Here is a 24,880-nt window from a genome sequence, read left to right on the forward strand (position 1 = left end):
AAATATGATACATTTGCAGTGGGTTTACCTATATATGTGCACTACATTAGCACTATAACAACAAATCATAGTTAGCTAAAAGGTCCTGGCAAATCAGTATAAATATGAGTAACATAATTATTACCATCTCAGGCTGCCCTAAAATTTAATGCAGTTGTGTCTTCGGAGATCTTTAAGATAACCTTATACAGTATATCAGAGCATTCACTAGAAAGGTATTAATGATCTTGTCAGTGCTAGGTAAATAGACTTCTAACCTCACATGAACTGTGGCTCAGCAGTGATGATGCTGCAGTGTTAACTGAAGCAGCATCTCAGAATTATAATTTTGTGCTCTCTGAAAGGAAAGGAATCACTGTGTTATTATCTATAATAATATACTATGACAGGTTTTTAATAGAAGGTGATCTCAGTATTTATGTATATAAACAATGTGACCCCAAAGAACAAGAGTTTATTAATTTACTGAATTCTTTTATGAAATACTTAAGGATCAAATAACTTAATATTGCACATAAGTCCATTTCAGAGGCAGTCCTATTTTTCTAAAGTTATAAATGACAATACAGAAATCAAAGAGTAGTATTTTCAACCATTGATCATCTTCTAAACCCAGCTCAGTCAATAGAATACCTCCAAAAATTGTAGTGATGCAAGTAAAGCCTTTTCACCATGTATAAACATAAAATAATATTTTAAATAATAGTAAATATTAAAAGCAAACCTTGTTGATTCTCACTGCAATGCAGTAAATGTCTTCATTAAAATAGACTCCATTGAATAATCATTTACAGTAACTTAAACCTTCCAACTGTGTCCTTGACTCAGTCCCAAAGGGCTTTTTCAAAGAAGTATCCTATGTGCTAATTGAGACTGTGCTTGACTCAGTTATGTCTTTAATAGACAGAGGGGTCTTTCCAAAATCCTTGAAAACCACAGCAGTTAAACCCCTGCTCAACAGAAATAATCTTGACTCATCGGTCAATTACAATTTTATAAATATATCTAACCTGACTTTCTTAAGTAAAATTCTAGAAAAAACAGTTTTTCAGTCTGGTTTTAGACAATATCATAGTACAGAGACTGCACTGGTTAAAATAGTTAATGATCTGTTAGATAGTGCTGACACAAGCAACATATTGGTTCTGCTTTCCTTAGACTTAACAATACAACATTTAACACCACGGACCACAGTATTCTTATTAATTGCTTTAGTCAATGGGTGCGTGTCTTTTGTAGTGTCTTAAATTGATTAAAATCTTTAATAATATAATACACTAGCAAAATACCCGCGCTTCGCAGCGGAGAAGTAGTGTGTTAAAGAAGCAATGAAAAAGAAAAGGAAACATTTTGAAAATAATGTAACATGATTGTCCATGTAATTGTTTTGTCACTGTTGTGAGTGATGAGTGTTGTGGTCATATACACACACACATATAAACATATATATATACATATACACATATATATATATATATATATATACATATATATATATATATATATATATATATATATATATATATATATATATATATATATATATATATATACACACACATATATATATATACATATATATATACACATACATCCACATATACAGTGTATATACATATATATATCTACATACACACACACACATGTACATACACACATATATACACACAAATACAAAAATATATACATACACACACATATATAAACATATATATGTACATACATATCACATATATACATATACACACACTCACACATATATATAAACATATATATACATAGATATATATATATATATATATATATATATATATATATATATATATATATAGTCTTTGGGGTGCGAGCAACTGTTGCTGGGGGTGCCAGAATATTATGAACTATTGTATCTGTTCAAGTTTTATTTAAATTTTAAATAGAAGGAATTTTTATTTAGTCAACAGAATATTATTCCGGAATAAATCAACTCAAACCTTAAATAACTTATAATATTTTGCTCTCCATAAAAATATATCCTGTCTAAATTATACAAGTTAGAAATAAAGTAAACGTTAAAAGAACAAAGAACGTTTACTCTTATGTAATTTTATATAAAAAATAAACTTAAATTTTAAATATCCGAAAAGATTTGGCTTTCCATAAAAATATATCCTGTCAAAATTATACAAATTCAAATATGAACATGGTGCATAACAAACCCTGGAAATATAAATAAAATTTGTTCTTTTCAGCAATAACAAATCAAATCATTCAGTTGTCTTTGCTCTTATGTCATTTTATCAGAGCTGGAAGCCTGGCATCTTTTTTTGGCAACAAGTTCGTTTATGTTTGGTATGAGGTTCTGTGTTGTGGAGATTCTCAGGATGGACTGTAGGTGCTCATCAGTGAGGCGACTCCTGTGTGCTGTTTGTTAGTCTTCATGACTGAGAAGAGCTTCTCACACAGATATGTGGTACCAAACATGCACAAGGTTCGAGCCGCATGTAGACGGAGCTGGAGCATTTTTGGAATGGAGTGAATAAACTGTGCGGGCCATGCAGTATCGTACTTTGCCTTCAGTGTGCCATTACACTGCAGCTCAATCACCTCCATCTGAATCTGCACAGGTGCAGTATCCACATCGACGGCAAATGGGTTGCGAAACAACTGAAAATTATTTTTTTGTTCTTCAAAGCCACCAAAGCGCCGCGCGAACTCAGTATACAGTGCGCTCAGTTTATCAGCAAAGTGCGTATTTGGGAACACCGTTGTGCCGACTTGGTTCAACATTACTTGGCAACAGGGAAAGTGGGGCAAGTTGCACTGGTGCATTTGTGTCTCCCATAAAAATAGCTTCACTTGAAATCACTTTGTGATTTTGCACGGGTAAAAACGTCTGCTGAAGTGTCAGATTCTTCTTTAACTCTTCTGCTTTCTGTATCTTGTGCATTGCATTCAGATCTTTCAGGTTATCTTGATGTTTTGTCTCATAGTGCCGTCTTAGATTAAATTCTGTAATTACAGCCACATTAGCTCCACAAATTAGACACACGGGTTTACCGGCAATGTCAGTAAACATATACTCAGCCTCCCATCGGTTTTTAAAGGCTCTATGTTCAGAATCACCTTTTCTCTTTGGCATCGTGTGGGATAGCTTCGCAATAACTTGCAGCATCATAAGCTAGACTTGATTAACGCGGTAAGTGTTCGCAAGGCAGCTGAAGCGCTGCATTATGGGATCTGTAGTTTATTGTGTTACCAGCGCTTCATATCCCCGGGCCATTAATAACAATAATATATAAAATGATCTCGCAGGCGGATATAATTACACGCCGGGCCGGATGTGGCCTGCGGGCCTTGAGTTTGACACATATGGACTAAATAGAACTTGAAAAGATATATTTTTTCAAATGTGATCGCGCAATTCAGATCGAGTTGACGCGCACTACAGTACATCGAGCCTGCATGCCTCAATAACTTACCTTCTCCTCGCTCTTACTTTTTTACCGTTCATCTAATGAATACACTGAGTATGGCTTTACCAAAACAATCATTGATCGCGAATAAAGTATCCATTATTCATAAAGCTTTAATTGGTGATCTCTCTTTCTGCGTTAACCGCATATTTTTTCATACGTCTCAAACCAAGGGGATGCGAGGCTAAAATGAATCGTGAAGCGCGCGTACATACTCAGTGCATCCCCTCTTGGGAATTGAACCTCGGACGCCGCCGCTAGAGGCGAAGCTTCTATTATTGTGCCACGGCATGTGGTTTGTCTATTTGAGCATAGCAGTGTAATTCGGTTTTTTGTTCAGCACTCTTTGGAACTGTTGCTTTTTGTCTGCGCACTGCGTCAGTTCACGTGAGCCACTGAATATGGTTTTATATGTCACCCGCTCGCTTCTAATTGTTTCGCTGCCTTCTTAATTATATAACGTATGTTTTCATCAGCGGTTTTTGGAGCTCTTACTGGTTTTCTACGTACTGCGTGATTACGTGAGAGGCGTGATGATGTCACACGAAACTCGAGCTCAACTCCATTGCAGTATATGCAGAAAAATAGCTTCCAGTTATGACCATTATGCGTAGAATTTCAAAATGAAACCTGTCCAACTTTTGTAAGGAAGCTGTAAGGAATCAGCCTGCCAAATTTCAGCCTTCTACCTACACGGGAAGTTGGAGAATTAGTGATAAGTCAGTGAGTCAGTCAGTCAGTGAGCACTTTGTCTTTTATTAGTATAGATTGTTAGTTGTGGTGACTGTAATTTAGGGGTCCATGGTATTGTTTTTGGTGTACCTCAATGATCTGTTCTTGTCCTAGTATCCTAATGTTATTTTCAATCTACATGCTCCCATTATACTATTTTATCTTGAAAATGCCGCAGCTATGCAGATAGCTTGCAGCTTTATTTATCTATGACATCTAACAACCCTGATGTTCTGTACCCTCTGATCCAATATCTTAGTTGTATTCTAGAATGGGAAAAAAACAGCCATCTTATTTTGTTCAGAAATTAGAGTTTGATCTCTTAAAATATCACAAGATGCTGAAAATTAATTCACACTTTTGTTTTCAGCCAGCTAGATTACTGTATCACACTTCTAACAGTACTACCTAAGAAAGACATCAATCAGTTGCAATTAGCTTAGAATGCAACAGCAAGAAATTTAACCAACAAAAGAAAATCTGAGCACATCTCACCAGCCTTAGCATCACTGCATTGGTTACCCATGTCCTTTAGGACTGATTTTAAAATAATGTTAATGGTATACAGAGCTCTGAATAAGCCTGTTTCTTCTTTTACTTTGGAGTGAATGTCTCCTTATATTCCCACTCATAATCTTAGATCAAACTGGTCTGCTTATTACTCCAAGAGTGAAACATAAAATAACTGATTAGATAGGCTATTGCCACTATGCATGAAAAAAGTAGAATACTATAATAATAAAGATAGGCCAGGCTAATAGCACAGATCACTAGTTTTTTTTTCCATAGATGCATTTAACTCTAATTCTAATATGTTTATGTATTACAATATCATTTACCTCTTAGTTTTGCAATCATTATTAACCTAAACATATTTGTTTGGTAGAATGCCCATTGAAGGCTTGGCAGTCTTTTGACCTTGGAACCCCTGAAGAGATTTTTCTTCATCATCTCAATTACTAAAGTTTTTTTTATCTTTCTATCCTTCTTGGCCATGTGATCAGAGAATCAGACCTGGGGGGTATTTTCCGTACATCGCTTAAATCATCCGAAATCAGATACCTCATCTTGGATGAGTCAATGCAGATGAAGCTCATCCGAGATAAGTCGGTTTTTCAAACGCAGCCGCGTAGTAGATAAGTTTAGCTGGATCTAATCATCTGAGATGAATGTGCGCGCACCTGTGCTGATTGAAAAGCCTATATACCTGTATATTCAGTCTAGAAAACATTATCAACAAGTCTTTGATATGCTGCAACAAAATGACGAAAGAACGGGTGCATTTTTTTTTTTTACACAAGCGGAGCAGGGGCCTCATGTATAACGCCGTGTGTAGAACTCGCACTATAACATGGCGTAAACACAAAAGCCGAAATGTGCTTACGCGACAGAAAAATCCAGATGCAGGAATCTGTGCGCATCAACTTCCACATTCTTCCGCTACATAAATCCCGATCAGCGTGAAAACTAACGCTCGTGCACCCACTTTATGTAACGCCCCAACTCCTCCCAGAATTACGCCTCTTTGAATAAGCAAATGAATATAAATCGCCCTTAAACTCAGCCTTCTGTGAAAAGACAATGGGAAAAAGAAAAGCACGGGGGGAAATATAAGAATTTCAGCGAATACCAAGTGGAGGCAAAGGAAAAACATACTATTTGTTCAAATAAACCGTGGTATAATCAACAAAAGGAAGTTGATCGAGTGACATAGCGTGTTGGGGAAACTTGAAAGCCCACGTTCACAACATCGCACAGTCCCGGAAATAAAAAAGAAGTCACATATCAGAGTCACCATGAAAAGGCGAGTTGTAGCCCACTGTCTGAGTGTCATATGAAAGCTTATTAGGGTACAGAGAAAAAAAGGCACACAGTGGGGGAAAAAGCACGAAATGTCAACTTCAATCTCGACATTTCCACTTTAATCACGTAGTTTATTTTGTCATCAAAGTAGAACATCATAAACTTCATCTTAAAATCGTTTAATTAACCAGTTTCTCAAATCCCATTGTAATTAAAGTAGCACGTTAAATGCTTTGTTTTGTATTTGATCTTCTATGTGCCTATGTGTGTGAATCACTACTTGCTTCTTAAACCGTCTCTCTTCCTCCAACTGGACACAGAATCCATTACATTCGTGATATTACAGCTCTCTGAATAACTAAAATACTGAGATGTATACGTGATATCATTTTCATGATTATAGGAGTTAAAGCACATTATTAAACGTGTTTCACTTCGATGAAATCATTTATTGCAGCAGTACTCAGATGGCACAGGGCAGAGGAAGAATCGGTGGCTCCTTCGCCAATGTCAGTAAAGTATCTTATGCACAGTGGATGGCCTCATGCGTTGCAGACACTGCATAGCCGCCTCGTGCTCATGACACAAGCATTTAACTTTTGCCGAAATTTTTCACTGCGTTTTTAGCTGTGTTGTTATTTTCTCTTTCTGTGTTATATTCAGTATATATTGGCGTAGCCGTCACTGCAGTCAGTGCTTTTCTTTACCCAAGTAACCGATCGCCACACAATCAGCTCTGTAATAGAAGTAAAGCCATCTGTAAGCTTAGCGCCAATTCTTCAAAACGTTTAAGGAACATTGAAATATCTTCGTAGTACATGTTTAATTATTCTATCCTTAACGCCAGTCCCAGTGAAGAATATAGATTATTTAAATGAAGTTAAAGTTTTGTCTGTATAATTTAATAAACATATTTTGCTGCATTTCACCTTAAAAATGATATCGTCATCATATGTAAATATGCGCTTTATAAAGTGGCTCAAGTTGTGCGATATTATAACTGTAGTGCAAGTTTACAGTGGGGTGATTGTACTTATAAGTACAAACAGCTCTACAAGGTGCTATTGATTGAGTGCATTTAAAGTTCTTGGGATGAAACTGTTTCTGAACCGCGAGATCTATACAGGAAAGGCTTTAAAACGTTTTGCAGTGGCTGAGACAGCGTGTCCTTGAAGCTGTATACCGATAATTCTCTTTCCAATCAGCTTATTTTATTTATTAATATACTTATTTACTAGTAATTTATTATTTTAATTTTTACTTGCAATTTTTTTAAATCTTGTTAAGTACTTTGAGCTACATTTTTTGTACGAAAATGTGCTACAGAAGTAAATGTTGTTGTTATTGGTTAATTGTACTGTTTGCCTTTCTAAGGCAGCAAATATTACATATGTCCTGAAAATAAGGCAGTTGGGTGCCAGTAATTTTTCCTCAGTGCTTCACATTCTTGTGATATAGCCATTGAGGATGAACTCCATTGTGTACCTATAGAAGTTTCTGAGAACAGATGGAGATGTGCGAGCCGTGATCAGGCAGTTGAGGAAGCAGAAGTGCTGGTGAGCCTTTTTGACAAAAGCCAAAATGTTTCTTTTTCACTTAGGTTTTTTAGTGATTGTCAAACCAAGAAATTCAAGTAATAAAAGTTGACTTTGGGCAAAATTAAAAACAAGGCACAATAAAAACAAATCACCACTTATTTTAAAGTCATATGTAAAATATCTGCAACTATTGCATCAATGTCATCATCCCGACGCCCACAAAAATTCAACCACACTGAAATGCTAATTTAATAATATAATCTGAGAAAACAGCAGTATTTCACATTTAATACTCAAAAAAGGGTAATTTTAGTGCCAGTTTATGGAGGTTACAGAATAGTGCGGTTGTATCTCTACCTGCAAGTCAACAACACTGTGGTACAAGTCCCACCTGTATCCATTTTAACTTAATCTTATGTATTTTTCTTTTTTGTATATAAAATACTGTATGTGCAGAAAAACCGTCAACATTATACAAGTGATATCAAAAATGAATTGTTTATTAGTAGAAAAAACAAAGAAAAAACAAAGACCCATATAGTTCTAAAAAAGTAACACATTTACATAGGTCAGTCTTTACTTCAATACATTTCTCATGTATTAAGTAATGCATTTACATTATTTTATTGTCTGGAACCATAAGAACATCTTTTGATTTACTTTGAATTTTCCATTTATATCTTCTGTATTCTATAATTTGAACCGATTATATTGTCAATGCTCTAAAAAAAAAAATCACTGCCCTCTTAATCTCTGCTGCACTGTTCTTTGTTAGTTCACATCATGAACAATTATTTATCTAGGAGTATAAAACTGTCACTCTTGTTCAGTGCTTCTTAAATTTTGGGTCACAGACATGATTATGATGCGTTACCATGGGGAGCGATATGCCACCTCCTCTTTAGCCTACTGTTTATTGCAGCATAATGTGAAACAATGCAACGATGAAACACATACAGCTTTAGTTTCTGTGGGACTGCTAGACTGAAATGTCAAAATGAAAATAATTGGAGCACTAAAGGATGTGATGATTTTCAGGATGTTTTGAAGGGTGAGTGAATTAGGTGGGAGTATATATAGATATATAGTGCCGTGGCAGTGTTGTACGCTAAATGCAGTTCAGTGACCATGACCAACTGCTCTTTGCAGCACACATTGTATTTAAATCTGTAACAGAGGTGCAAAGAAGATTTTGCACGAAGTTTAACCTGCCTTGGCGAGGAAGAAATTCCTTCTTGTTAGACATATAAAGTGGTTCAATTAATGTCCATTTACTAGTGTTGTGAAGGAAGTCATTGTTAGACCACTGACAACTGTAAGAACACCAGAAAATGTCAAAAGGTTTTGATAAGCAGTAGATATTCAGTACAGTGTCAGCAGAGTTAAACAGTTCATATCATCTGCATAAAATACAAATAGTGCATTCATTTTTATGAATAAATTTTAATTAAATTGTTAAACAGAAACCAAGGTATGCTAAACTATTTTTAATCTCATTTAGAAAAATGTATTTTTAATGGTAGAGATAATTTAAAAAGCTTCATTAAAAATGTTAGATTAAGAAAAAAACTGCATCAATTAATTAGATTTGAACTACAGTACTTCATTCCTTAACCGATGCCATGAATCAAGTGACCAAGTTAAGTGATCATCATGTTATCCTTTCAAAAGTCCTAAATCCTCAATCTACACCAAAATATTTTTTCTCTAAGCTTTATTAAAGCTTACACTAAGAATTTCTGTCCAAAGACATGTAGGTTAGGTGAACTGGTGTTGCTGACGTTGTTCTTGTGTGTGTGTGCGTGTGTTCACCCTGTGATGGACTGGCACCCTCGCCAGGGGTTGTTTCTGCTTTGTGGCCATTGCTTGCTGGGAAAGAATCCAGGTGCCCCACAACCCTGCTCTGAATAAGCACTTTTGGAAAATGGATGGTACCAATTTTCAAACGTGGGTCCGCAGATTAAAAGGTTTAAGAACTCCTACTAAAGTTCAACACAACATCACTACTATTGTAGAATTTTTTTCCTACTTGTACTATTTCTACTTTGTATTTTTTTTGTGGGGTTATTAATAATATTACAACAAATGCCACTGAAAAGGAGAATAAAAGGCAACTGGATAGATGTTCTGCCACCATCAAAGGATTAAACACCCACTTCCATAGCATCATAAACTTCTGATGCTAATGATGATAGCTCTACCTCTTACAGCAAACATCAGTCCGTGGGCTGCTAGCAGAAGCACAATTAATATTGTGGCCCTTGTGAAGTGCTCGTAACAAGATAATGCTGCAGTTACTGGTTATCAATGTAATAAGTTGCCAAGAGGTGCTACTCAAAAAGTAATTAAAATAAGATACCAACCAAATGGAATAGGGACAATAGAGGGGTAAATGTGTTGTTTTTTGTGGCTTACTTGTCTTTGTATTGCATGCTTTCTCTAAGAATATGTGTTTGCATGTGGTGATTTTATCAGCGATAGATATAATTGGCAGCAGCCCCCCATAAGCAAAACTTCAGGGGTAACTCTGGCTCTGTGTACAATTCAGTACAAATACTGCTATTCACAAATGTGAAAGAAGGTTAAAAGCAATCAAACAAAAACAGATTATTCCTGGACTCACCACACAAGCAGCTCAGGTTGCCAACCTTATTTGTGAATTTGATTTTCACTTTCAGGACTTTGGGCATCACAAGACAATTTTTTATCTGCTTTTGCAGTTAATGTGGACAATATGCATGAAGTCCTGCAGCTGAAATGACTGAACTTTTGGGCAGAAGGGCCACTTAAAATACGATTTATCAAAATTTCTTTGATCAGCATTTGTTTCCAAGACTCTGCAAACTTATGGTGAGCATGGTATCATTATGTGGCCCCACTTTCAGTTGTTAGCAGGTCTTTTAACATATGAAAATTGCTGAAAGAAGTATGGAAGAGTGCTAACAGATACCTGTCTTAAACATATTAACAATAAATTGTTGGCACAATCGTAACATCTGCCATTAACATTTGTGCTAGTTTCCCTGAGTTAATAAACACACCTACATTTTACATGCAAACTACTGCATGAGTAATTTTTGACAATTTAGCCCACCTTGCCTTATACTGTACTAATAAGTACAGAAAAGGGTGTACAATGGGACTGATTTGAATCCCTTTCCTATCTTTACTTTACGCCCCAAATCATCAAATCTGTCCCTGCCTGACAATGGAAATGGGCTGCTCACAATGACACAAAAAGTAAAAAGAAAAAAGCATGCCACACTGCAATAAAGAAATTTTGTGCTTTAAAATAATGCCAACGGCCATTGCTAGCCTCATTAATACAGTGAAGAAAAAAAATAAATAAATAAATAAATGTTGAGAATAAAGTTGTTGACTTTATTCGACATTTCCACTTTATGCTCGCCGTTTGTTGAGACTAAACTTGACATTTCCACTTCATTCTCGTAGTTTATTTTGTCATTAAAGTAGAATGTCGTAAATTAAACTTCATCTTAAAATAAATATTTAAATTTACTAGATTTTCTCAAACCCCATCATAAGTTATGTAGCACATTAAATACTTTGTGTTAAGTGTTCCCCGTCCTAGTTATTAATCATTACGCGCTTCTTAAACTGACTTCCTCTTGCACTGAGGAGGCGCAGGCAGCGATCGCTACACATAATACATTCACTTCATGAAATTCCTGCTCTCTTAACATTTAGAATGCTAACATAAATACTTGATATAATTTTCATGATGAAATGCATTAAAGCAGGTATTAAACATGCACGGTGGTGTGGTGGTAGTGCTGCTCACTAGCAGTAAGGGATCACCAGGTGTACGTTCAGCGTGGAGAACTTTATGGCAGGTGTGACGAGGCTCTAAAAAACTGTATATGAATGGGTATCGCTCAGGTTTAACATAAATATTGTGTAAATGTTGGGTTCATGATCTGGTGGTAGGAGATACGAACACAGAATTCAATTAGTGTTCTTCTGAGCAGGCTTTCTTTATTGCATTCGTGCTGTCTCCATCTGATGTACCAAATCCCCCAGTTCCTATCTTTCCTTTTTCTTTCGCCACATAACCAATCACCACACGATAAACGTCTTTGTGAAATTAAAACTAGTTATAAACTTAGACCACAGAGTGTTCAGAACTTAAAAATGTATAATGAAATTTTTTAAAATTATGCCATCCATTCAGGGTTGCGCCCATCCAAGCAAGCATCGTGTGCCAGGCAGGAACAAATCCAGAATGGGACGCCAGCTCATTGCATGGTGAATACGAGTACACACATACCCCAGGGTCAATAGAGCATAACAAAACCCCACTGCCTACATGGCTGAAAGGAAACTGAAGCATGCTGAGTAAACCCACAAGGAAAACATGCAAACTCAGGGCAGGGTACACCCAGGACCCCCTTCCTGTCAAGCAGCAGTGCAACCTCTATACCACCATGCTCCCACATGATTAGTGCATGCTTTAATGCATTTCATCATGAAAATGATATCAAGTATTTATCTTAGCATTGTAAATGTTCAGGGAGCAAGAATATCATGAAATTAATGTATTCTGTGTGGTGATCGCTGCTTGCACCTCCCCTTAGTATAAAGGAAATCATTTAAGAAGCACGTAGCGATTAACATGGCTTGGGGAACGCTTAACACAAAGCATTTCATGCTCTACATTAGTTATGTCAAGAATAAAGTAAAAATGTCAATTTTAATCTTGACAGTTTTTTTGTTTTTTTTTCAGTGTCCTTATTTTTTTTCAGCGTGGATGCTTCCGTAAACCTGTGAAAGGATCAGTTAATTAAAATTAGCAAATCTGCTACATCATCACATAAAAAGAAATTGCAAATAAAATAAATAATAATATGAAATGTCTCTTTATACTAATTCAGAATTTTCCCGCACAAGCGAAGTACTATTGTAGAAAATTTTATTTTATTGGCATCTTCTCATAACCACTTAATCCTGGTAGCCTCTCCTTACTCCGACTGTAGTCCTAGAGGCACTAAGCGAAGTGGCAAAAAATTGACTGGTTAAGGCTCTTGCCCACCTATATGTACATACTCAAAAGATGTCAATCGAGATTTTAGTTGCTTAAGTATATGATCGATTCAAAGTACACACGTACATGCACGCACTGGTCCATTCTCAAATACAGTACACGATAAAAACACTGTCGTTTCGCATATCTGAACAGCGGTGTTTCTTATGATCCCCAGAGATTCAGTCGTTCTACTTAATAAATGCGGAAACAGTTTCAAATTGCAAAACTTCTATACGTAAGTGACACGAGACACGATTACAACTGAAAAGATTAACAACTACTTTATTGATTTCGGGACTGGTATATGGCGAAACATTTTTTTTTTTAATTAAGACTAATTGCTGCCTACAAGTTAATAGTTTCTTAAGATGATCAATCCAGGTAAACAACGTTTAATTAGGAAAACTAAAGTAAGCAAACAATTTCGTAACATTAAAGAATGTAAAAAGGCTGGAAACGTTACGCTGCTTGAATACTTCTTTCTGAATGTCGCTTTTCGTTTACATAACGCACCCACTTTGGCTCAAAATTCAAACCTCTACTTTCTGTCTTTTTCAGTGTCAACTCACCTGAAGTAATTCATAGTTATACTTGAGAGTTAAAGATCAGATGCTGTTGAATTTTTCCACTCTTCTGACTGCACAGTAAATAAAGCCTAAATGCAGCTCTACAGCCTTCTCACACTTTGCTTCTTTCAGACTAGCGACGCTCAGCGCGGCTTCTAGCACCACCTTCCAAGATTGAAGGGTCAACGCCCAGCCAATCAGTAGCGGAGCAAGGTATTACGTCACCCTCTGGCTTCCATAATATTGCAACAGAGTCCAATTGTATCCGGCTGCAGGTCGCAGACTCGGCCTTCCACGCCCCCTGGCCTTCCATGCCCCCTGGCCTTCCGCGCCTCCTGCCTTCCTCACCACGTCCCCATCATTCGCGTCCGTCCTCTGTCACATCGCTTTCGTTGAAAAACTACTGTAGTTAACGTTGATTTACCATGTAACCCTAAAAGACGATATGACTTCCTGCAATCTCAAGGCAAGAATCCGAGTTTCTCTTTATGGTATTACTCTCGTATTTACTTTTACAAACAAAAAACAGTTTTATAATTTATGAGTCAGGATTCGATATAGCTAAAAGAAAGTGGGTAACATTTTTAGATTAAGGAAACACCATACTAAATATGAATGTTGTTGCTCTAACTGCTATTATAATGCATTCTATCATTCAAAATATTTGAAAGTATTTTTATTTTTTTTACTAAATGGCATGTCTGACATTATTTCTGGAACCTCGCTCAATATAGGAAAATTCCGTTAATGACATTAATTTATGTTACAAAATAAATGATGATCAATAACACAACATAACAATCAACAGGCATGAAAATGAAGGTCTAAACTTTCGAGTTCTCAATAAAAGAAACTTTTCAAATTGTTTGTATTGAACAGTTATTTAAATGATCCAGCTTAATACAGTTCATGGGTACATTCATTTCCATTGTCTTTCTTGAATTGTGTTTTCTTTATTTTGTTCTACGCTGCTGCTATAATGTTGATAAATTTCAAGTGGAGTTATTAAACTTTCAACCGTTTACCTGGTTTTTAATTTTGATGCATAATTGTTCTCCCTGGGACCCTTACTTATAAGTATGTACTTATATCAGAAAAAGTGAAGCAAATCTCTTAAATTGCTTAATAGATATTATATCGTTTGTTTTTCTAAAGAAATGTAAAAATGTGCATTATTAAAAGTTGCACTTCCGTAAACTGTCTTTTTTATTTATTTTGGAACTGAATTAACAGATTTTAAACTCAACTTAAAAAATGTTTTGTTTGGGTTAATGCAATAATTACAAATTCATTTTTAGTGATTTTAAATCCTTTAATCACCATATACCATTTCTTGTATTAGGAATTTTTCATTTGTCGCATACCCCAACTTACTCTCCGAACGGAGATATACTTTTTTGTAAATTAGATTACCGTTATTAGGTCATCGGTTTCACTGCTTGTTCAGATTCATCTCTTTCCATAGTGTGTTCAGCTGTCTTTGACCACTTTGATCCCGTGTGTGTCGTCATCTCTGTTGTCTGATTTGGTGCAATGCCTGAATCCTACAAATTGCCCCATGTGTCCCCCTCTCGATTAGTTAAGGGGTTTTTTGATTCTGTCAGACCAAGTATTGTTAACTTAATAAATGCTAGCTTGATTTCTGGTTGTGTTCCTGCTGCCTTGAAACACACTGTGGTGCAGAAACGTATTATAAAAAACAAAATAAGGACCCTCTAATGTGTCAAGTGTCAGGCCAATGTCTAAACTGCCTTTTTATCTAAAGTCTTAGAAAAAGTTGTCCTAACTCAAACATTTCTAGATGAAAATAGTATTCTGGAAACATTCCAATCCAGATCCAGATGTTCTTGCATCACTGAAAGAGCCTTGTTAAAGGTTTACAGTGACCTCTTCCCAATTACTAATCCTGGAGGTTCTGCCATTCTTGTCCTGCTAGATCTTACCTCAGATTTTGATGCCGTGGATCTTATGATTCTTATATCCTGCCTTGAACAGTTTTGTAGACATCCAAGGTAATGCCCTTTAATGGTCTAAACCTTATCTAAGAAATAGGAGCGTTTCTATTCATTTGGGTGAGTTCTCATCCTCTGTAGCTCCTCTTACTTGTGCGGTTCCATTCTTGGACCAGTTCTCTTTTTGATATGCATGTTACCTTTAGGCTCCATTGTTAACAAGTATGGCTTCTCTATACTGATGACACTTAAATATATTTGCCACTAAAATCAAATCGAGAAAATACAGACCCTACATGCATGCTTGAATGATATAAAAACCTGGATGGCAATGCATCTTTTTAAAATAAATGATAATAAAACTATGATCATGTTGTCCAAAAGTTAAGAAAGTTTGAGTGTCTCTGATGTTGCTTTTGGATCCCTTGCCATATACAGTATGTATCATAAAGCCCAGGTGTGAGCTATGACAGGTCATCCAAGCTTTTACAACATCTTATTTGGACTATTGCAGTTCTTTGTATGTAGGTGTTGGTCACACCCTGTTACAACACCTACAACTATTGCACAACTTTGCTGTTTGCTTATTGAATGTCTCTCATAAGTGTGGCCATATTTCACGAATACTGACCTCGATTCATTGGCTTCTGGTCCATTTCAGAATTGATTTTAAAATTCTATTTGTTGTTTTCAAATGTTTGAATGGATCAGCCCCATCTTGCCTCTTGGAACCTCTTCACTTGTATGTGCCAACAAGAGCCCTGCAGTCTACCAGCCCGATGCTCTTAGTTGTGCCAAGGAGGAATGTTTGCTGTGGCTGCTCCTTTTCTCTGAAATGGCTCACCTTATTATGTTAGGTCTGCTCCAGCACAGGCCATTTTTAAGTCATCGTTAAAATCTTATTTCTTCTTGCTGCCATTTGACCCTGCTCACGTACATTCATGATTAGAAATATGTATGTATGTGTATTTTAAGTTTATCTTTTATGTAATGGTTGGTTATTCTTGCAGCTTTGTGATGTGTACATACAGTGTATTTGAACTGCTTCTTTTACCCTTTCTTGTACAGCACTTTGGTTCAGTTCTGGCTGCTGTTGTAAATGTGGTTTAGAAATAAAAATTGCCTTGCCCTGCTTTATAAAAAATTATTTTAATACATAACACTAAGACAACAGACTGTAAAGTTGAAGTTGGTTTGTAACATTTATTACAAAAAGTTAAAGAATATATAAAATATAGAACAAGAGTTGTAGGTTGTAACTGATCAATGTATGTTTGTTACATTTTCGGACAAAACACAGTCATTTTCCTTTTTCCTCTCACGTTATCTAAAAACAGATGCATGTCTTCCATATGTGAAATAAAGGATGATGAAGGGTCTAAGGACATATTCCCTCTCCTCTTCTTCTGGAAATTCAGATAGCAAATCAGATTTCTGAAGGGCCTCCTCAATGTTGTCTTTGTCCATTGACAGTAATGAGGGAGTGAGACGTGCCCCCTGAACACAGAAATGTTCTCAGCACATCACTTCTCTGCCTCGGTAAGATGCTGAAGGATTCTGTGTTGCTGTAATACATTTTATTAAAAAAAAAAAGAAAGAAAGAAAATTCTTTAAATGGTCATCATAAAGCTTATAGCCTTTTCCTCCAAATTTACAAAGAATGTAAGGAAAGTAAAAAAAAATAATGTACAGTATATTTAATTTGTTATAGGTTATTAACATTACTGCTTTCGATCACAGATTCTACAAGTCTTCAATGTTTCTTACCATACACTATTATTAACACAGCATGTAATGTATTTCAAATGTTTTAAGGCCGTTAAGAGTTGTACTAGCACTATAGTTTGTCAGAAGATCTAAAACAGGCTGTTAGTCTTTTGGGCTTTGACTTCTACTGCTTAACGATTAACAGTCGGCATCTGAAACAAGCATGAAGTCTTTTTATACATTTTATTCACTATACCATAGGCATTGTAAGCCAGCATTAACAACATCTTTCTTATGGAAGTTTATAAATTGAGGTGTCTGTACCTGCTCATCAGTGCCCTGCGCTGGATGTTGGAGAAGGGAGGCTGATGTTTCTTCTAAAAGAAAAGATCTGAAACCTTCAAAATGCAGTGCTATGGAACAGAATAGCAAGACTTTTTTTTTTTCATTTCAGATGTAGTGCCAAGTCTTTACTCTGTCTTCTCTTAATGGCTCAATAAAGTCTAAACCTGAAAACAGAGAAAATAATATTTACCTAAGGAAATGTTAAAAAGAACCAAAAGAATAAGCACAATAAATGACCCTGTCCTGGCTGTCCATTATTTCTGTACCTTCTAATTTTTTGTTTGGTTCTTGGCCTTCATTTAGAAAGGCGTTTACTCGCTCAGTCCAATGTGCGCAGTTATTTCAGTGATTTCAAAAAGAAGCACTAAATTTATAATGGTAAACATTTTGTCTATTTGCCTTTGATTTACAATATGGCTAAGTTTATTTGCCACATTACCACAGAAGTGAATAAAAGTTATTAAAGGAAATTTAAATTTCATTTACCCCTTGATGCTGGTGTTCTCAAGTAACATTCTACAGCACCACTTCCTCAAAGCCGGTATGTCATTCTAAAGAGAACTGAGCAGAGTCACGTTGTTAAAAGGAGTTTAATGTTACAAAGATATTTATGCAAACCATTATTAACATACATTTAAAATATCTGGATTTTGAAAGGTAGGCGTTTCTGGAACTTCAAAACCACTATTGACAGTATGCTGAAATTAAAAAAAAAATCAAATATAATAAATTAAACATAACACCAATATCCAACACAAATTGTAGAAGGTGACAAAAATGTGAACCAGCAACCAGATATAGTCCTCCCTATACAAATACTGCAATGAAAGAAGAGAGGACTAAAGTTGAGACACACCTCATTAAAATTGAAGCGGGCCACGAGGATGAAATACAGAGACACCACAAAATGGTCCTTTGGAAACCTGGACAAAACATTAAATACAGACATACAAAAAAAGATAATTATAATATGAAATGGTCATACCATCAACATGGAAATTTCCCATTAATGACCATTCATCTGACTTAGAAGGACCTAATACATCCATCCATCTATCCATTATCCAACCCGCTATATCCTACCTACAGGGTCAGCCAACGCAGGGCTCAAGGCAGGAAACAAACCCTGGGCAGGGTACCAGCCCACCGCAGGGCACACACACACACACACACCAACCAAACACTAGGGAAGCCCTAATATAAGGGGTAAAAAAAAATAGTCAAAGAAAAATATTAAATACTAACATACAGTAAACTGTTGACAATGTCATTTAAACAAAAACAACAATGGAATTGCCCACTTGTTACACACCTTGTGTCACATCTGTAAATAGCAAAACCTGCTAAACAACGGAAAATGCTCAGCTTTTTAATATGTATTTAAAAAAGTTCCAGTTCAGAAATCTAAACGTCAGTACTGTTTGCAAGCACACACTCCTGGCATACATACACTACCTGCATACTTGACAATGTGGATGCTGTGGTCTCCTTGCTTTTTACAAAGAGGGCACTTTGATTCATTCAATGTAATCAAAGTTGTTTTTATATTCTCTGCCTTTATGGAGAAATGTGACTGTGGAAATCAAGACAAAAATAATATGCAATACTAATTTGGCAGAAAGCGCTAACGTGCTTTTATAAATACCTAACTTAACTACAGAAAAATCAAGTTAAATAAGAAATTTAACACACGTTAACGACGACGATAAATATAAATACCTTTCATATTGTACATTAACATTGCAGATTCTCTACATAACATCTCATAAATAAGTGAAAAAGTTAATATAGATGAAATAATATGGCAAATATTAAAAAGAAATAATACAAGGGGTAAAAATAGTTAAAACGATATGCTTAAAAATACGACATGTCAGTAATGACAATAAACAGAGAACACTTGGATTCGCTATACTGTATATAATCGTACAACTTATTAGTTTTGTTTAATGAATCTGCAGTTTCTTTAAATATACTGCGCTTTTTATTCTGTGAGTCCATACCTGGTTTTGCTGTGCCATTGTTCCGTGTCGGAAAACGTTTTCAGCTCCTTTTCTTTTTCGAATTGGAAAAACTGTACAGCAGCTCTTCTCCATCTCTTTCTACGGACTGTGGTCGGTTGTGGGGCGGACTGTGGAAGGCAGGAGGTGTGGAAGGCCGGGAGAGTGAAAGGCTAGGGGCGTGGAAGGCCAAGTCTGCGACCTGCAGCCGGACCCTTCTCACAGAGTCACGCTGCAGACTGCAAACCTCACGGAACGCCCTCCATATCACGGAATGCCCATAGCTTCAGTCACGGAACGCCCTTCAGAGCACAACATGGTACACACCCATGTAATGACGCAATTTATCATAACGCCCTTTCCCAGCATCACTCGTATCATGCCCTCTGCGAGACAGTGTTGACGCGGTCGTTGTACAGAATGCTGTAGATGCTGTAGTTGTACAAATTACAACAGTTTTCTATCTGGTCAAACATAAATGACTTCCAGTTTCATACTTATGCTATCAAATCATTCTAAGCTCTTTCATGATTCTAACACTTCGTCGATATAAAGTACAGTTTTATGTTGTTTTTTTTTTTTACTATTTTGAATGGTTGTTCATTACGTTTTCCCCTGAAGTATTACATTATAGTAAAAGTAACAAATCTTATTACTATCCAGTGTTTCAAACGGAATGTGCCTCATGAAACTCATACCTATAGATTTTCAATCTATAAATGTATTTTATATTCCCACTAGCAAATTATACACATGTGAAACAATAATAAAGCTTCATTATTTTTAGAAGGTTTTCAAAAACAGCGCTACATATAAAATTAGTTTTAAAACTGACAAGGAAACATTTTAGGAAACAGTCATTTATTTATTGATTTGATCCATCAACGTTTTCATTACTAAAAGCTGCATGTGTGAAATACTGGATGTCATGTCCATATCAATTGAAAGGCATGTGACAGCCAGTAGATTTTATATAATTTTACATTTTTTAACTTTTCAGTTTGAGACAATCGTGATTGTTCTTAAACCTTTTTTGTGCAACATTTAAGTTGATTGCAAAGACCCAACTTATACCAACATAAACTCAAACTGTCTTTGAGTCGTCTTTGTAAAATTTTTATAAATATCAAAAACTGTTACAACTACTACTAATAATAAATAGTGGATCAGTTACAGTGTGCTTTCAGCAGGGAATTATCCCGAGGTGATCTCATCATTAAACATACAGTATTTATTGTCTTGTGCATACAGTACAATAATATTGTTATTTACTGTCATGCCTCTCCAGAACAGTGATAATATAATAAAACACAACAAAGATATAGAATACAATTTACAGTAGAGATATATATTCAGGTATATTACAAATATTTATACCTAGTCTTTTTTTACATTTCTTATTATGATTGGCTGTTCAGTAACTCTTTAACTAAACACTTTCTTTCAAGCCATACTTAGCGCCATTGGTTCTTTACTATTTGCCAGAAGGGAGGATTAAGAAAAACACTTGTGCAGAATGGCTGAGTGTGTAATAATCTTAGCAGAATGTCTTCTAGATATCCTGGACAGAAGGCAGCTGGGTGCCAGTAATAGTTTGTGGCATTTCACCACCCTCGCGTGTGTGCCCTACCAGGATGTGATGCCGCCAGTGAAGATGGACTCCAGACAGCACATGTGAGACATCTCAGGAAGGCATTGGTGAACTTGTCAATAGGCAAACCGTGCTGTTCCCTCCTCAATTCATCAGTGATTGTTACTGTATGAAATTTAAACAAGCTCACCATTTCCACAGCACCCCACAAAAACAAACCACAGCTTAATCCATTCTCTGAAGTCTATGACCTGCTCCTTAAATTTTGGCCATGAAAGGTCAGATTGTCCTGGGACCACTGAGTCAGCAGATAGACCTCTTGTCTGCAAGCCATTTAATCATTGGTGGTGATCAGGCCTATGATGGTGATGTCAGCAGCATTTTTAATGATGGAGCTGGTGTGGTGTCCGGACACACACATATATATATATATATATATATTAATAATCCTGATTTGTAACATGGCATTGTTTCATACAGTAGTTCCCATATTCAGTCCCAGGGGCTGTACATTTTTCCCCCAACTAATTTTTGCTTTTAATTAGACTCCTTCTTGAACTTGCAAGCCAACAGTATAGGTTTTGAAAATTAAAGTGATGTATCAAAACACACTGTTATAATAACCACATAGGGGAGTGTAACCTGTGGGGGGCATTTTAGCACCCAAACCCTTCACACAACCACACACACACACATAAGATCCAGGTTCAAATATGAATTTATTTTAAAGAAATAAAGCACACAATCCCAGTTGGGACATCCATCTGTGTCCTCCATCCATTACATTGGTCATTTCAGTAGACAATGAACTATTGAAGCAGGTCAGAAAGCCAGTCCATCCCCACTTTTCTTTACAGTGAATCACTGATCAAATCCACTGAACAAAATGACATCACGGTAGGTTTTTCCACATGAAAAAAATAAACACAAAAATCTAATTGTCGAACAGCAGCAACTGATGGGAATATTTTTTTTAACCTGTATCTCATCAAGAAAAAAGTTCATGTCCTTCAGGCATTCAAAAGTAAATAAGAAGGTGGACATGACTTCTTCAGTCTCTTCATCGTCTCCCCTTTGTTCTTATTTTTCAATTGTGTACGTAACTTCATCCTCGTCCATTTCCAGAATTCTTGTCCTAACAAGTTGGTCTTTGTTTGCATCCAGCCAGTCACAAGCAGTTAGGATGTTTTGGATCAATGAAGACTTTTTTATGAAAAAGAAAAAAAAAATACTGCCAAGTACTTTATTAGGAATATCAATATATTAACTCCACTTTTACTCAAAGAACAATCAAATTGGCTTATGAAATAAACACACCAATATGACCACAGCATGTCATAGGAATGCTTAGCTCAATTGATTTCTCTCGCTTTTGTCTCTACTGCCTGTAGGCATGAGGTGGAGTGAAAAAGAAAAAAATAAACTCCAGTGTACAACCACAGCAGTTCATCTTCAAGGGAATGTCATGTCTAGTTAGAAACCATTCAGAAAGTGCACAAATAATTCAAAATGACTAAGTGCTCTGTAGTGAAAAAAGCATTCATTTTTATTTACTAATACATTGCTGTAAGACCCATTTCAGTTCAATCTGAACGTCTACTGGAATTGTACTGAAGTGAGTCCCTGAAAGACAAAGAGTCCAATTACACAGCATTGTCACTTGTGAAGGCCAAATTCATCATTTCAAATATCATCATTTCAAATAATATGTAATTTAATTGTTCCCAGTTTAGTAAGCATGCTTTAAAAACTGCTGAAACATTCACCCAAACATATTACAATAGAAATGCTACATCTAAAAAGTTATACATAATGGAAAGTGTTTACCTGAAGCAAACAATCACTCCATTCTAGACTGGTTGATTTCTGAATGATATTGAAAAGGAAAAAGAAAGTCATCACCTTTAAGGCATTGGCTGTGCCATAAGAGTCATTTCACTACATACCTGACAGGACTGTGCCTTTGTGAGGTACAATTTGCTAACAACTAAATGTAACCATAAATATGCTGAATATGATTGTACTGGCATAAATAATTCAGTCAACATTTTCATATTCTTTAGTAATGGAAAAGAAGGGTGGGGGAGAAAAGTCCTTGCTCTTTCCTATCTTGTCTGGAATTGCTGGAAGCAGAAATAATTGCCATTTAATAAATCAGTTAGAGCACAAGCACACAAAACACTCATTTTTAAGACCACCATTCTCTGCCCCCATAACGGCACTGACACACCACAGGGCTGACGAGAGACACAAGTTACTGACAGCCTCACCGGAGACCTGCTGTGTGACCAGTTGGTCAAAGTCTTTTTGTGAAGTTCTAATATATAAAATTAGTGTCAGAAAACTTTTCAACTGATAATTACGAAGCACTGCCCGTGGGGCACAGAATGTCCTTCTTCTCGTGTGGAAAGTGAAGACCGATGTCTTGGCTGGAAGATAAAAAAAATTTAGAAATACTGTAAGCTGACAAATTCTTATAAATGCTTTTCCTTTAAAAAAAGCTTGAAAAGTTACACACCTTTAATGCTGGCTTTGCGAAGTAAGAGATGACACCACCATCTTCTAATTTTTGGCATGTCTTCCTAAAAATGTAAATGGGAAATTACAATAAATTCTATGAATAAAAAAAATCACAATATTCAAACAAATATTACACTTAAACCACTGACCTGACTGAAATCAAATGCTCTTCCAGTGGTAATGTAGAGAGCATACTAAAAAAAAGCAAGTTATTATTTTAAATCAACATTTACATCTTACTGCTGGCAAAGTGTCCTCCACTTACCCTGAGCAGTCCAGGCTGTCAATCTGTTTGGGTAGATTCTATCAATTTAAGAGGTGATTAGTAAAGGAGATATGTGTGTGTGTTTTTTGTCTTATACTAGCAACACATATTTATGTTTACATTACCTTCTTCTGTGGTTCTTTCCAGCTACCTGGCATTATTTTAGAGGCAATTTTCCTACAGATAAAATTTGTTTTGTCAAAATTGATTTATATTATATTAATATATATTAAAAACAAAGTTGATATGAACTTTGCAGATGGAATATCATTGTAGAACTGGATTAATAATATTTAATTCTGAAAATGTGCCAATTAATAATTTTATCACACAGAAGAAAGAATTACTTAACCAAAATTTAGCTGGAGCCTTTCATCACTTTTTATGACAATGAAATTCATTTCAGATTACAAGAGTAGAATTATTAGTAATAGAACAGGTAGAGAAATAGTGAACATCAGATAATATAATCTCTAGCAACTTTTAAATGAACAAATAATTTATAAAGGGAGTGACTTTGGCTTCACACATGAGACCACAGCACACCATTACAAATATTTTAGAACCTTGAGGATGTTTTACCACTGTGCCATTATGAATTATTTACACAGCTCTTCCAAAATAGCTTAGTGAAAACTATCCATCCATCCATTTTCCAGCCCGCTGAATCCGAACACACAGTCACGGGGGTCTGCTGGAGCCAATCCTAGCCAACACAGGGCAGGAACCAATCCCGGGCAGGGTGCCAACCCACCGCAGGACACACACACACACACTAGGGCCAATTTAGAATCACCAATCCACCTAACCTGCATGTCTTTGGACTGTGGGAGGAAACCCACGAGACACGGGAGAACATGCAACTCCACGCAGGGGAGAAGCGATCCTGGGACTCCTAACTGCGAGGCAGCAGCGCTACCACTGCGCCACCTAGTGAAAGCTATTAGGATCAAATTTTTAAAGAAGAATAGTTCAAATGGGCAGCAGTCATCACTAGGTAACAGAAATAACAGAGTAAATAAGGAACAGTCCTGCTAAAATGCTAATTTTGGGAGATTTGGGCTGAGGTTCAAACTGAGTGAACTGAACATATGAACAAAGATATAAAAAAGAACATTAAAACTTTTGAACGCTGGGACTGAACAGTTGAACAAAGATCAAGAACAAAGAACTTGAACTCAGATGGCAGAGGCTGGGCAGTGACTGGTGCAGTGGGCACGGAGGGCAGAGACTGGGTGGTGACCGGTGCCATGGGCACAGAGGACAGAGACTGGGTGGTGACTGGTGCAGTGGGCACGGAGGACAGAGACTGGGTGGTGACCTGTGCTGTGAGCATGGAGGGAAGAGGCTGGGTGGTGACCG

At 36.3% G+C, this 24,880-nt stretch overlaps 1 protein-coding gene and 1 long non-coding RNA gene across 2 annotated transcripts in view; both read right to left on the reverse strand.

Annotated features, from left to right (window-relative positions):
* zgc:112332 (uncharacterized protein LOC553712 homolog) overlaps window positions 1-13,274 on the reverse strand; it is a 34,879-nt gene extending 21,605 nt beyond the window's left edge. Inside the window, exon 1 of the mRNA XM_039753314.1 lies at window positions 13,142-13,274. Within this exon, the coding sequence (XP_039609248.1) occupies window positions 13,142-13,155 (14 nt within the window). The 5' untranslated portion in view covers window positions 13,156-13,274. The remainder of the gene's footprint in view (window positions 1-13,141) is intronic.
* Window positions 13,275-22,256: 8,982 nt separating this feature from the next.
* Window positions 22,257-23,540, reverse strand: LOC120530000. The gene is made up of 4 exons (XR_005633862.1): window positions 23,519-23,540; window positions 23,403-23,421; window positions 23,252-23,315; window positions 22,257-23,162 (listed from the first exon to the last, which is right to left on the reverse strand). It is a non-coding gene; the product is annotated as an uncharacterized LOC120530000 (long non-coding RNA).
* Between the last annotated feature and the right edge of the window lie 1,340 nt (window positions 23,541-24,880).

The sequence above is a fragment of the Polypterus senegalus genome, chromosome 5, assembly GCF_016835505.1.
Source record: "Polypterus senegalus isolate Bchr_013 chromosome 5, ASM1683550v1, whole genome shotgun sequence".
Classification (NCBI taxonomy): domain Eukaryota; kingdom Metazoa; phylum Chordata; class Cladistia; order Polypteriformes; family Polypteridae; genus Polypterus; species Polypterus senegalus.